This window comes from Phytophthora cinnamomi, assembly GCF_018691715.1.
Source record: "Phytophthora cinnamomi strain GKB4 chromosome Unknown Contig10, whole genome shotgun sequence".
NCBI classification, from domain to species: Eukaryota; Oomycota; class Peronosporomycetes; order Peronosporales; family Peronosporaceae; genus Phytophthora; species Phytophthora cinnamomi.
The window spans coordinates 886,940-901,942 of NW_027150943.1; the positions used below are offsets into that span (position 1 = coordinate 886,940).

General features: G+C 58.0%; 2 protein-coding genes across 2 annotated transcripts; one reads left to right on the forward strand and one right to left on the reverse strand.

Moving 5' to 3' along the window:
* Window positions 1–396: 396 nt before the first annotated feature.
* On the forward strand, window positions 397–2,348 carry IUM83_05750 (heat shock 70 kDa protein; the record flags this gene model as incomplete). The annotated part of the gene is made up of 2 exons (XM_067929906.1): window positions 397–1,869; window positions 1,944–2,348. The coding sequence occupies 2 exons, from the start codon at window positions 397–399 to the stop codon at window positions 2,346–2,348; spliced, it is 1,878 nt and encodes a 625-aa protein (XP_067798195.1).
* Window positions 2,349–11,977: 9,629 nt separating this feature from the next.
* On the reverse strand, window positions 11,978–12,911 carry IUM83_05751 (WD repeat-containing protein 91; the record flags this gene model as incomplete). Its single annotated transcript, XM_067929907.1, has 2 exons — window positions 11,978–12,449; window positions 12,751–12,911. The coding sequence occupies 2 exons, from the start codon at window positions 12,909–12,911 to the stop codon at window positions 11,978–11,980; spliced, it is 633 nt and encodes a 210-aa protein (XP_067798194.1).
* Window positions 12,912–15,003: the final 2,092 nt, after the last annotated feature.

A 15,003-nucleotide genomic window follows, 5' to 3' on the forward strand; every position in this document is an offset into this window, starting at 1 on the left:
AGCGTGTGTAGTAAGATTCATGGATCAGTTGCCAAACTAGTTTGACTAACAAATACTTATAATAATTACTTTTCTAGCCTTCCTGTCTCATCTAGAAATGTGACCACGGCTTAGAAAAACCCATCGAGCTGTCTTACCGCTGTCGGGTACCGGTATTATTCTGTTCTCGAATCATCTCGAAGGTGAGACAGGACGGATGTCAGTGACTTGCTCAGGGATGCGCGCGTCACAGATACTGTAACATGTACGCCAGCCAGCTCACTTTTGAATTTGCTTTGTCGAGAGCAAGTCTTCAACGACAGCAACCTCTTCAACAACAACAACAACAACTAGCTTCGGAGCAAAGTCCGTGAGCGAGAGATCAAGTCTACAAGACCAGCAACACATCAAGGCAAGATGGCTCAAACGACGTCCGGATACTCCGTCGGCATCGACCTCGGCACGACCTACTCGTGCGTTGGTGTCTGGCAGAACGATCGCGTGGAGATCATCGCCAACGACCAGGGCAACCGCACCACCCCGTCGTACGTGGCCTTCACGGACTCGGAACGCCTGATCGGCGACGCCGCCAAGAACCAGGTGGCCATGAATGCACACAACACGGTGTTCGACGCCAAGCGCCTCATCGGCCGCAAGTTCTCCGATCCGGTGGTGCAGGCCGACATCAAGCATTGGCCGTTCAAGCTGACGTCGGGTCCCGGTGACAAGCCGCAGATCACGGTGCAGTTCAAGGGCGAGACCAAGACGTTCCAGCCCGAGGAGATCTCGTCCATGGTGCTGATCAAGATGCGCGAGGTGGCCGAGGCTTTCATCGGCAAGGAGGTCAAGAACGCCGTGATCACGGTACCCGCCTACTTCAACGACTCGCAGCGTCAGGCGACCAAGGACGCCGGCGCCATTGCCGGTCTGAACGTCCTGCGTATCATCAACGAACCCACGGCCGCTGCCATCGCCTACGGCCTGGACAAGAAGGGCGGCGAGCGCAACGTGCTGATCTTTGACCTGGGCGGAGGCACCTTCGATGTGTCGCTCTTGAGCATCGAGGAGGGCATCTTCGAGGTGAAGGCCACCGCTGGCGACACGCATTTGGGCGGCGAGGACTTCGACAACCGCCTGGTCGAGTACTTTGTGCAGGAGTTCAAGCGTAAGTACCGCAAGGATCTGACGCAGAACCAGCGCGCGCTGCGGCGGCTGCGCACGGCGTGCGAGCGCGCCAAGCGTACGCTGTCGTCGTCAGCACAGGCGTACATCGAGATCGACTCGCTGTACGACGGCGTGGACTTCAACTCGACCATCACGCGCGCGCGGTTCGAGGATCTGTGCGGAGATTACTTCCGCAAGACCATGGAGCCTGTGGAGAAGGTGCTGCGTGACGCCAAGCTATCCAAGAGTCAGGTGCATGAGGTGGTGCTCGTGGGCGGATCGACGCGTATCCCCAAGGTGCAGCAGCTGCTGTCGGACTTCTTCAACGGCAAGGAGCCCAACAAGTCGATCAACCCGGACGAGGCCGTCGCGTACGGCGCCACGGTGCAGGCGGCCATCCTGAGCGGCAACGACTCGTCGGACAAGCTGCAGGACTTGCTGCTGCTGGACGTGACGCCTCTGTCGCTGGGTCTGGAGACGGCCGGTGGTGTCATGACCACTCTGATCGCCCGTAACACGACGGTGCCGACCAAGAAGTCGCAGACGTTCTCCACGTACGCCGACAACCAGCCTGGTGTGCTCATCCAGGTGTTCGAGGGCGAGCGCTCCATGACCCGTGACAACAACCTACTGGGCAAGTTCAACCTGGACGGCATCCCGCCCATGCCTCGCGGCGTGCCGCAGATCGACGTGACCTTCGACATTGACGCGAACGGCATCCTGAACGTGTCGGCCGTGGAGAAGTCGACGGAAAGGAGAACAAGATCACGATCACGAACGACAAGGGCCGCCTCTCTCAGGCCGAGATCGACCGCATGGTGGCGGAGGCCGAGAAGTACAAGTCGGAGGACGAGGCCAACAAGGTGCGCATTGAGGCCAAGAACGCGCTGGAGAACTACGCCTACAGTCTGCGCAACAGCCTGAACGACGAGAAGCTGAAGGAGAAGATCCCGGTGGCCAACAAGAAGGTGGTGGACGACAAGGTGACGGAGACGATTCAGTGGCTGGACGCGCACCAGTCGTCGGAGAAGGAGGAGTACGAGTCCAAGCAGAACGAGCTCGAGGCCGTGGCCGACCCGGTGCTGCAGAAGGTGTACGCCGCTTCAAGTGGCGCCGAATCGGGTATGCCTGGCTCCGGTACTGCCGCGGCTGCCTCGTCGACGGGCAGCGCGGACCAGGGCCCGAAGATCGAGGAGGTCGACTAAGTGAGTAGATTAGTGCACTACGTCGAGCTGAGCTGACGGCGAGCATGATGCATTTTGCATGTAAAACGGGTTAGTTGGATAGCTTTGCCTGGCATAAATTTATTTGCTTTTCGTTGAAATGCTACAAAGGTACATCTCCTCTCTGCGTGCGCCACGCCACGGTTGGGGAAATCTGGCGGTGTTTAGTTTAGAGGCGGGACGCCGCCCTCAGGCCGGCCCGACGGGTAGGACTGAAGCCCCTCGAAAAATGGGGCGGCGAACCGCGTCTTCACTGAAGCACCAACGGAGACTTCGACCCGCTAACGATCTTGCTGGCGACTCCGGCCACGGCTTCGGAGCATAGCCTCGTGTAAAGCTTGAACGAGTCTGAGGCCCACCGGCCGTGAGGCTGGATTGTCAAGGCATCGAACCCAGCTCGGTACATATTTGTGGCGCCGCCTGCTCTCAGCGAATGGGTGCCGTAGCGCTTGGGGTCCTCGCCGATGGCCGCTGCGGCGCTCTGGATCGCCCGCGTGACCCGAGCGGCCGTGATGCAGTTGGGTCGGCCATTTCGATCCACGAATTCCGCCGCTGGAGCCAGCCCTCTCCTCGCGCGGAGGAGGAGCAAAGCTCCTAGTACGGGGCATAACACGGGGTGCCCTGAGCGCGCGAGCAATCTTGCCACGGGTTTGCCGCTCTGGTTGCATTTTGAGCCGTGTAGCTTGATGAACACCGACTCGGCCTCGCCCGGGTTCGCGGTCATTGCGCCAGTGGTATCCACTACTACGACATCTATGGCCTTGAGCGCAAACCACTGGAACGTTGTGCCGGAGGTCGCAACGATTTCGGAACGTCGCAATAGAAAGAAGAAAGCCAGACACAGAACCCCCCAAAGAGCCTGGTCCGCAGGATCGCGGAGATCCAACGCTCGGAACGCTTCTTCGAGGAGGGATACCGACGCCGGAGCTTTCTGGGAGCTTGGAGCGTCGTGGCGGGCGATGCCCTTGAGGAACATGCGAATCTGTGGCTGATCAATGGGGAAGGCGTGACCCACCGCGAGGAAGAAGTGGCGAATGCCGAGCAGATTCGCCAGGACGGTGGAACCTCGAACCGCGTGGCCGGACCCGAAGCCGTTCAGCGCTGTGTCCACGATGAACTCGGAGATCGCGTACACTGGATCTATGCTGGGGTCGCCGAGCCACCGATCGAAACCGCGCTTAGCCGACCATGCACACCAGAACGCGAAAGCGCGGGCGTAGCGCTTGTGGGAGGAGGCCGCAACCGAGTGTTCTCGGAAATGCTGCGCAGGCGCGCTCGAGCTCCTCGATGCTCGTTGGAGGTGTCGCGTGTGTCCACTCGTGGGTTGCCTGGTGGAATCGCGTAGCTAAAGCCGAATCCTCCCAGCGCCGCGAGCCGGCGTCTGCGGTGGTGTTGTCTGTCCCGGGGATATGGGAGGCAGAGATGCGTAGGCCGAGCTGCAGTTCCCATAGCCCGAGAAGCCGGATTAATGTCTGCGCTCTGGGGTTGCGAGACGCCATCTTGGATTGCCACGAGACCGCCGACGTGTTGTCGACGCGGAAACGGACGTGCAGAGGCTGGGTCAGGATGGCCTGCTCCCGCCACGCTGGCCCCCACACCTGGATCGCAAACACACATGCTAGTAGCTCGCGGTAGTTGATATCAAACGCGTTGGCGGCGCCTTGGTTGAAAGCGTCGACTGCGGCGCGCTCGGACACTGAGAAGCGGTAGGTGAGCGCAAGCCGGAGTGATAGAACGACGGCGCACAGCCCTTGGTCTGACGCGTCAGTGAACACAACGAAGTCGGCATCGGGTAGGGCGTCGAAAAATTCGAGCCGGACGCCGTTGAGCGACGGGTCGCGAAGGATGTGCCACCACCAAATTAGGTCCTGGCGCATATCTGGTGTGACAGAGACGAAGGCATGTCGGTGCAGGATCGCCTCGCCCACCCAAAGACGCTGGAGGAAGGCCTGGGCTGGGCGTACGCACGTCGCCACGTGGCGAAGGGAGCCGAGGAGGGACCGCAGGGCGTTGCGGGACAGCCGGGTCGCGTTGTAGGCGTTGGCCACAAGGTGCTGGGCCTTGGCGATTTTGTCGGGTGGCATGGCGACTGTCTCGCGCACAGTGTCGAAATCGAGGCCTAGTACCTTTTGGCGTGTCCGCCAGCCTGTGAACTTGTCTTCATTGACGGCGCCGGGGCCCAAGACAGCGGTCATGGCGTACCGGAGTGAGCGGTCAGCGTCGGCACAGCGGGTAGGGCGGCGTCGACGTTGTTGCCGTGGACGAACGCAACCGCCCCTCCCAAAACGCTGTATGAGCCGGCAGAGCCTGTCCAGCCAAAAGCTGCGGAGAGATCAATGACGATAGCGTTGTCCTCCGGAATGTATCCGGCGAATAGGTGCACGCACTCGCTGTGCGTGCACGTGTTGCGATACGCCACCGCCACATCTCCCGCCATTACCTGGACCTCGTTGCTGGGGTCGGCGCGTTTGCACCGCAGTATCTCGCGGGCTAAGCTGGAGCAGTGATCGTACGACGGTGTTGGCACGTCGGATGGGTCCGTATGGCTGTTGACGGAGGCTCCTTCAGGAAATGAGAGGTCGTGGATCACGCGGCCGGTGACGCGGGGGTCGCCCGACCCTTTGTCGACCACGCCAAAGGGACTGAAGAACAGCTCAGGCCACATGGCAGCGACGTCCGCGTCGACAACGATACATCTGAAGAGGTCTTGCTCCTTCCTAATGTTCTTGCGGAGCACCTTTATTCGCTCTGACGCGGAGGGATGGTTTCTGGGGAAACAGCTCTGGCGCGACAGCGGTTCGCGTAACTGTACCCGGACACCCTCAGCCGCAATGCGCAGCAGCCTATCCAAGTGAATGTAGCCCCTGCACTGGTGCCGCAGGACCGCAGGAACGAGAGCCTTGTTGGGCCGGTAGTCGTCGGTGGTCTGTCCGCGAACGAGCTCGACGAACGCTGGCAGCGACGGTCGGGCTCGCCGTACGTACTCGGACATCGCGGTCTGGAGCGCCGTGTTCAGCCCGACCGCGCGTCCGGCGGTTGCCTCCGGGACCGGATCCGGGAACGTGACACCAACGCGGCCGAACGCGGCTGCGATGGTTGCACGGCGGACGCGCTCCCACGAGCGCAACCTTTTGACGCCTGATGTGTGCAAGCGGTCGAAGGTGGCAGGGCATGGGGCCCTGCGGTAAAATTGTCATGGTCGGTGCCGCTGGGGACAGTGACCGACGTGGGGAGAGTGGTGGCGGCAGCTGGGGCCGACGCTGTCTCGACACTGGACAGGGAAGCACACGCCTCGGTGGCAAGGACCGCGCCCTGGGCGAACGGCCCCTCACCGGCAGGTGTGGAAGGGGAGTTATCGGTGGCATACCTCGGTGACAACAGGCTCTCACCGGCAGGCACGCGAAGGGGTGCCCCCGAGTGGGGGCTGACGCACGTCGCTGAAGAAACTGTGACGAAGCGCCTGGCTGTATCCGTCGGGAGACGGGGCTGGAACGCCATCGCGCCAAAATGCGACTCACAATGACCCGAAGCATGCAATCTATTTGAGTTACAGCTGGGGTCTGGGTAACGAAGCGCTGGTGAGTCAGCGGCACCTCGTCCGCCTCAGCGGCGGCGGGGGCGGTGCGTGGCCCCACCTCCGGTGCCGCCGAAGCGCTCCGTAATGTAGGTTGTCAGCTCGGAGGGGAGCGGGTCACCCCACTCGTGTGTCCTGTCTCTGGAGGCGCACTGGGCGCGGGTGCCTCCTGAGCACATTCCCCCCGCAAAGAACTTCAAACATGGCTCGACGCCGGCGGTGGTGCGCGGGATGTGCGCAGGATGTGCGCAGGGATGCTGCTTGGGCGGCTGCGCTGATTCGTCGGTGGAGTGCGGGAAGCGGTGCCGGACGGTGGCCGGCCGGGCTGCGCTCGGCTGCTGTGGCTGCTGCCGCCGGGGCGGTTGGCCAGCTCCCGCAGTGTCAGCGCGTGTAATGCCATAGACCATGCAGTGGAGTTGAAGTCGATCCGGCCGACCGCCGCCGAGAAGTCGCGCCACCAATATGGCGAGTCACTGGAGAGATGAAGAAAGGCGGCACCGAGAAGCTGGTTGACCCCATGGAGGGTGCGCTGCACGCGGCTCGGCGAGTGGCCTGGGTCTGCGTCCATGTTGGCGACGACAAACTCGCGCACGCGGTACAGAGCGTGGGCCATAGGCTCGTACCACTGCGCGTTCGCAAAGGTAGACAGGCCTTGGATGGCGCCGAGCAGGTCGTAGTACGACGTGCAGGGCGGGGCCGCTGGCGGGGCCGCGTGAAAGTCGAGAGCAAATTGCGCATAGGAAGACCCCGTCGCGAGCAGCGCCTCCTGGTCAGCTTGGTGAAAGTGCATGACGGAGATCCCGTATCGCCCAAAGCGGGCACCGTGCAAGGCTGCTAACGCCGGGGCCGCGTCTAGAAACGTTAGGCAGGCTAGACTCCGCCAGCGCAGCACGCATGAGGTGGGTGTCTCGTTCTGTCCCTCGGGCGACAGCAGGTGGGGGTAGAGCCGATATGCGGCCAGAATGTAAACGGACGCCGGGCGGAAGTCCCCGCGTGCGCGACTTGCCGGCGTCGTGAAGTGTGCAGCACGGAGCTCGCGGACGCCGGGCGGAGGTAGCGCGCCGCGGTGGTTAGGCTGCGACCACGACGCGAACGCGGTGCTCAGTGATGGTTGACCGCCGCCCGGTAGCCCCTCCGTTTGGGCCGGATTCAAGTCCCCGCCCAGGAGATGGGCAAGTTCGCGAAGTAACTCTGCCACCCGCCCGCTGGGTGCCGAGGAGTAGTCGCGCGCGTCGGCGAATGATGCTTGGCGGGCGGTCGCCTGGGCGGTAACCGGGAGGCCACTAGCGGCCGCTACTTCCCGGGCCGCGCCGGGTTCAGCGCGCAGCTCACCGCGGAAGCGTCTTAAGTAAGCGGAAGGGTCGAAGGGGTCGCTTGCACATGACATCCGGACTCCAGGAGAGGCAGAGACGGGCGCAAGACCCCGCGGCTCGGGTCGCGCGGAGGTCGCATTTCCCATTACACCTGGCCGGGAGGACTCGGGTGTCGAAGCGTCCGACTCGCTGTCGCTGTCAGAGTACACCGTCAGGACGGGCGGCGCCATCGGCGGTGCCGTCGAGGCGGTGGGCGCGTCGAGGACTGCAGAGGACGCGCCGGTCGCTGTCGGCGAGATGGACTCCGTGGATGCCGTAGGCTTAGCTGCAGCGGAAGATTTAGCTGCGGGCCGCGTAGGGCGGCGGCGCGCTGGCGATTTGGCGGAGGCTCGCGACTTGGACCTACGGACGGGCTGGGCAGACCCGCGAGCTGCCGCGGCGGCCGCTTCGGTTGGATCGGTGGTGAGCGCCGCGGCTGCGTCCGCGAAGGTGCTGGGGTCCGGTGCGGAGGTGCCCGCTGGAGCGAGCGACTCCGCGGGCTCTGACCGTGCTGGAGAACCGGGTTCCTCCGTCGTCGTCGGCGCTGGTGTTACGTCGACGACGCGGCGCAGACGCTGACGGCGCACGACTTCCCGCGCTTCCACCGCGCGCTTCCTTGTCGCAATCCGCGTGCTGACGCGGGCGGGAGCCGCCGGTGTAGGCGACGGCGACGGTGGAGTGGGCTGTGTCGCCGCGGGCGCGGAGGCGACCGACGTTGCTGATACGCCTGCGGAAATGGGGCCCGCGCGATCCAGACTCGGGGGCGTCGGTGCCACGGGCGGCAAAGCGAACGGCTCCTGTGGCGCCGAGGAAGCGATGGGTGAAGTCGATGAAGCCGACAAGAGGAGAGCTAGTGACTTGGGGGGGGGGGCGAGTCGAGCGCTTGGTCGCGAGGAAAACCGGAAATGTGGAGGCGCCGCGTGCATCGGGCCATGCAGCGCCTCTGCCGGGCGGCCATGCGTTACTAGCCCTTGTCCTGGTCGCTTGCTCCCGCGCGAGGAAACCTCGCCTTCAGGAACCAGAAGACACGAGTGCGACCCCCCGTTTTCGCGGAGGGTGGACCATAAAAGCAACGAGAGGGTGATAAACTATGCCATGGACATTAAAACGATTTACTATTTGACACTGTATTTCACTTAATCCGGGCCTTATAAATGAAGCCTGTGCGGCACCAGTAGTTGCGAATAGTTCATCGGAGATCTTTTAAAGCCCTCAGAGCAACACTTCATTGCGGAGAAGAGATCCACAGTCTTATACCATGTTGGCGCTAAGAGAAAGTTCGTGTTTCTGAGTTAGTGTCAGCGTAGTGTCCCAGGAGGGGCGACGCAACATTTGTACGACACAGAAATGTTTAATGAGAGCAAGGGTATGAAAAGGTCTATGCACCCGAGTTTAAGTCAATCTCGGAGAACGTGTCATCCCTCCCTTGATACAGGGAAAACCTTTGAAAACGGAGATGTGCACGCCACTTGCGCAATCCAGTCCTATCCCAAAAGATATCATCCGAGGGCCTCCGAATGTGCGGAGTATTATTTCTAACAGTTTATTAGAGGTCAGCAGCCTCGAAAACGGGGGGTCGCACTGTACATGTACCATGTAGTCGTAGTCCTAGGCGGCGATAACGCCCTTATTTGGGCGTGGTTGGCCGGGTATCAGACTGGCTTTTTATTTTTGTTTTCACAATCCTGGACACACGAATACTGTCGCCGATGCAATGTCTTGTCCAGTGGAGGCCATCACTGGACCCGATCCGACGCTCACAAGTCGAATCGAGCCGCTGTATGCTGACGACGAGTGTACTCGATGCTACTCGAGCGGCTTCACACGAGGGAGAGAAGTGCAACAAACAAGTATGATCTCCATAACGGCTTAATAATTCAGCGCAAAGGGAACAAAGTCGTGCTGTCTCGAGATGACCGTCTGCTGCTGGACGTGTTTGTGCACTATCGCTGTAATACCGTTGTGGTTTACACCGGTTTTGGGTGAACGTTTGTAGCCTCGCGACAGCATTTCCTGTGGCGAAGTATGCACTCAAGTGTGGGTGAGTACATCCGTACGTACGAGACTTACCCGCGCAACAAATATGGCGATCGGCGGTGTGGTTTGTTACAACCTCTGCCTATACCTACATCTAGCTGGACGGATATCTCTATGGACTTCGCGACGAGCTGCAGCTCTCGAAGGGATTTGACTGGTAGTCTGCCGTGTCAGTAAGCGGGCGAACTATTTGCCTACCCGGAAGGATGCCTCAGTAGATGATGTCACTTAACTTTTCTTCAACTGAATCGTTGTGATCCACGGTACGCCGCGCTCGATCGTTTCCGACAGCAATCCGAAGTTCCTCAGTGATCTGCGGACTTCCGTGGCTAAGGTCATCCAGATTGAGCTGCATATGACAGTGCATCATCGTGCGCTAGCACGGGGGGGGGGGGCAAGCGAACGACAACCCCGGACACTGGAAGACGCACTGCGGTGCTCGATCGCTTGCTGTGATGATGATTTAGCTGAATGGCTCCCGGGATTCGAGTTTGCTCATGCAGCCAGAATCAACACTTCTATAGATCACTGCCCGATGGAAGTAGGTACGGGATGTCCCCCACTTCCTGCGGTTTGGGGGGGGGGGCAAAGATCAGGCGTCTTCGTGAACTCGGCGGAAGCAATTGAATCAGCACGTCGTCATCTGGTTCAAGCGCAAGAGCGCCAGCGACGATACTACGATCGAGGTCGACGAGATGTGCAATCTAACGTTGGTGATTTTGTCAACGTCAAGGATCGGCTACTGGATACCAATTGCATGGCCAGGCCTGACTACGACCCAGAGCGAGACCCCACGGTGAACAAGCTACTCCCAATGTTACTTGGTCTGTTTCCTATCGAGAAGGTTCTGGGGGCCTTCGACATACCGGCTCGTGTTGTCCGAGGTTTTGTGGTCTCATCGGTCTTTCAACATCGGCCAGATCAAGCTTTCAGTGGGATGACCGTCTCAGTTCATCGGACGTCCGATTCGCTGTGCCGCACCTGTGCTCTTCGACGACAACGGGAACGGATTTACGTGGCCGTGGTATTGCTGCGAAAACGTCGGCGCCTGCAGCATTTCGTGCAATGGGCGGACCTTCCAAGTAGTGAAATATCTTGGGCGTCCGTCACCGACATTATTCACGCGTCCTAATAAATTCAATCTGGCTTTCGTGTTTGCATTAGCTGCGTCTCTCCATGGGGACGCCCTCTTCAGAACTAGCTATCGGTACTTGTTGCTAAAAGCTAACCTCACTCAATATCATTCTTTGTTTTGCTCAGTTAAGTGCACGTGGTTCCCTCCAGTGGTAGAATACCTACCTGCTCATTTTTGAATTGGAGCGCACTCACCAAGAAATTATCTATCCGTGAGTTACATATTCCCGATCACCTAACCATCCATACAAAAAAAAATATATAGAGGGGATGCATTTCGGTGGATACCCCCCCCACCTCCCCCCGACCTAACAGAACCGAGATTACTCCTATTTACGTCAAAATCTCGCAGCTTTCTAACACGAATGCCATATATAGCTTAGCCTATCGTCCACTATCTTCACCATGTATTGCCTTCGCTAGGTTGGACGGCATTTTTAGACATGCGCGTCGCAGTCTGGTAACCGGGAGACGACAAGTTGGTAGCACATAATAGGGTATCTTTACCAGCTGCTGCCATCACCCAAGTGACTAGCGCCTCGATCGATGTTCTGGAAGTGCATCGGCGTTGAAACCGTGTCACTGATATTCCCTAGTCCTTCTGGTATTCGTGTAGATAAGATAAAGTGGCGGGGTCACGCCCTAAATGACCTCAGAGCTGGAAGCACTTTTTATGGGCTCAGGGTGACCGGTAATACGACAGCCACGATATCCGTGCAGTGGCGTATCCAGCCAACACCACCGACAGCGCCTCCTCTGCCCGGCGGAGCGTCCTCAACATAGTTGTCGGTGGATCCCCGAAAATCAGGCACAGCGTCGGCTGTTCCATTGAGTGTACGTAGAAGCACGGCGTCAGCGAGATGATTTGTTGCAGGTAGCGTAGCCGGGGCGGGCGATCCCGTGCTTTGTGCGGTAGAAACGTGTGATGGAGTGGATCCCTGGGAATAAGCAGGGTTCCCACACTGACTGCGCCCAGACACCGACAAAGGGGGGAGGGTACTCCGATAACCATAGGATTGCTGAGTAGCTTATCTTGTGTACCCGTCGACGGACAGGATCTGTTCTCTCGTTGACACGAGATGCGCAGCGGGTGAGATTGAACGCCCTTGGTGGGGACTTGAGGAGGCGCCTGGTGGATCCTGCGTGAGTATTCCTGCACACAGGGATTCGAGTAGGAAGATCTTGGTCTTGCACGCGTAGATCTTGTGGATATGATAATAATAGCCAGATCCGGGGTTGGGGCCTTCCTTGTTGGTTGTGTTGCAGTCCTTTCCGTTACGTCGCTTGCCACATCCATTTTTTTTTTTTTTTTGGGGGGGGGGGGTACCGAAGGACGCGATCCGCTGGCCAAGCTATCCAGGGGTCTGCCACGCAGGTCTTGGAAAATACAGTAATAAACGGAACGGGGGTAAACGAACAGCAGTCGTAAGAACTGTAATAACAGACGAGACCAATAATCAATGTCTGGGACAAAATCAGTGTGTTGCAGTTGTGGTAGCGTATGCACGCACCAACTACTCATCACTTGGAACATACTCGTCCACCGCCTCGACCTGCCGAATAGCGTCACGAATACGAACGTAGCGTGCAACCATAGCATAGGCTGGCGACCAGCGGACAGCATTCCGTTCGATAGATTGGAGATCCGTGAACTTAGTGAGGGTGGCGGCGTTGTTGCAGTGACGCAACTGGATCATCAGGCTGTTGAGAGCAGCAAGCTCAGGCGCATAGTCGGCGAGGAAGCTGTTGATGAGATTAAACCTGTGGCTGGCGCACCCAATCAGAGGGACGCCGAGGAACGTGGCGATCTTCTGGTTGGAGCTGCAGTTGTCGTCCACGATGAACGCCACCATGGTGATCGTCTTGTTGTTGTGGTCGAGCACCGACCGGATCATCCCAACCCGCGCATCGGTGGTCTGTCTACCTTCCTCCAGAGGAGACAGCGAGAGCAGGCAATCGCGCCGAGCCCTCGCCACCTCGTAGATGCTGTAGAGCCCAACATAATACATAGAGCCGTGGGACCAACCGCCAAACATCAGACCAAACAGGACACGCATCTCCCGGTCGACGACTGCTCCCATGTTCTTGTCGCCGTCTACATGCACTGTTTCAAGGACTTGGACGAGATGGGCGGTCACTTGCTCATCGAGCGCATGGTCGCGTCGTCGACCTCGGTAATCGGCAGGTTGTGCTCGACGACCCATAGCAACCACTGGAAGCGGTGGTTCATCCCCTGCGACACGAGGCCAAGCTCTGGAGCGTGTCGCCGCTTGTCGCCGGCGCGTACATCTCCTCGTACTGAGGGTGCTTGGTGGTGATGTGCGACATCAAGTTGGAGTAGCCGCTGCCGATCTGCTTCTTCCTCGCGTTGCCGCATTCCTTGCACGCATACCAGCTCGAGCCGAGGTCGTAGTAGAAGAACGCGCAGATTTCCTTGTTATCAACCATCTTGGGAATTCAAATGTGCATAGGACCGAGCGTACTGAGCAGCAGAAGCCCAGTGAAATGGATGGTCGGAGCCATGCAAGCTCAACGGTGATGTGCCCTATTAATTACATATTATAAGAGCAATGCTGTATTGCACTGGTTTAAACGACTGATCGTAATAAATATTTGACCTGTGGCAGTGACATTATTTCTGCGCGGAAATAATTTCCCGCGGCCTGTTGTCACGTGTACGCAGGGTAAATTATTTGACTGAAGTACGCACCAATACGGATCCCAATACAAGTGTGCACTTCCAAGCAAATTGGACTCTGATTTATGTTAACTTGTATCCTATCTTCCCATTTCACTTCGGATCCCACCAGAAACTAGTTCTCTTGACTCCCTGCCAACCGCAATTCAAAGTGCATGATCCGGTATCAAGATCTGGGTACAGATCTGCACCCTGGCTGCAGGATCCACTCGTACCTATGCGGACTTGGGTGGACCACAAACTCTGACTTCAAACTGCGTTGATAAGGAATTTTCGTCCTTTTTCAGCACCACTGACGTATTGATTGGACACGGACTATCATTACCACTCCATCGATCCCGTTGCACGCCCAACTGGCGGATCCAGTACTGTCCAAACGTTCTGGCGTTGACCTTCGCACACCAAACGGCTGAAACGCTGTAGTAGCTGGTGGATGGCTGGCCTGTTTACGTACACATGATAGATAAAGACGTTTAATTAACCACCACATGTTGCATCCCACCTTGCCAGGCTTGTAACGTTCAGGAAGTTGAGGTCTCTGACGTGCTCGTGCACCATTAGTTCAAAGCACTCCTTTGATGTTGATACAACGCGACGGCTACGGCAGCATCATCGCACTACCTTGACACGCGTGACGAGGATGTATTTCGAGAATTGTAGCCAAAAATTGTGTGGAACAGCTAGTCATATAAACTAAGATGAACAAGCGAAGCTGTGGATTTTCATGACAGATGCTGATCGCAAGTAGAAGAACACTACAAATTGGAATTCAGACCTCCCTTAGGTGCTACGCACACCCTTAGTTCGTAGGCGCTGGTGGCCTAGGCTTTCTTCGTAAGCGCACTGATCAACATCACCAGCTCTTGCGTATGGGCACGGGTGTAAAGGGCCTACTTTGGCTGAGTACTACGCCTTACACGTGCGCAACGTATATGAGGAAGCGTAAAGTTTCGCCTTAATTTACTATACTCGATTCCAGGAGTATAATTTAAATCAAATAAAGGCACCAAGTAACCAGTTAGGGTAAAAATGAGAACTGTATTGATTCTAAATTGGTTTTCCTCCTAAATGTAATATCATCTATAAAAGGGATTCCCAGCTGCAGCCCCGTCAATATCCACGTCTTTAATTGGTAGAAAGGTGTTGTTTTCTACCAACAACACCTTCTACCAATTAAAGACGTGGATATCGACGAGTAATTTTCCACCTCAAGCTCCTCCTCGGCACACTCGCTTCTTCCGTCACAAGCAACCCGCACGATCGGTCCGCTGCCCTCCAATCTCACTAACGCTATGTTGCTGTATGTGAATGTAGATGGTGAAGCACGTCGGCAACACAAACTGCTCAATGGGCGGCGATAGTCGGTCAATGCCGCCCATTGAGCAGATGCTGCCGCTGGGGAGGGACCCCTCATGGTGTCGTTCAACGGTAATTGACTGCACGGTGCCCGAGCGCGACTACAAAAGCTTGTACCGCACGTTTAAGCGGCTGGACAGCACCCGAAACCGACAGGCGTGCCCGCCATGCCCTCTCATATGAAGCGCGCGAAGGAGGACAAGCAAGGCATTGACGACAAGGTCGGAGTGGTTGGATTGAACGATGCCTCCGGTTAAGACCAGGCTAGCGTCGAACCTGACGACAGCTTCTACGACAGCGATGGTGGCGACGCTGTGGGAGTGGCGTCTGCGGTGTCTGGGAGTGGGAGCGATGGGTTGGCTGGTACGGATGAGCCGATCAACTGGGCATGGACGGCTTCCTGCCACTCAGGCCGTGGCGAGGACCAGGATCTGCTACCATCGGCTGTGATCATCGAAGCCACGGACTACTTTGCGCACACACCAC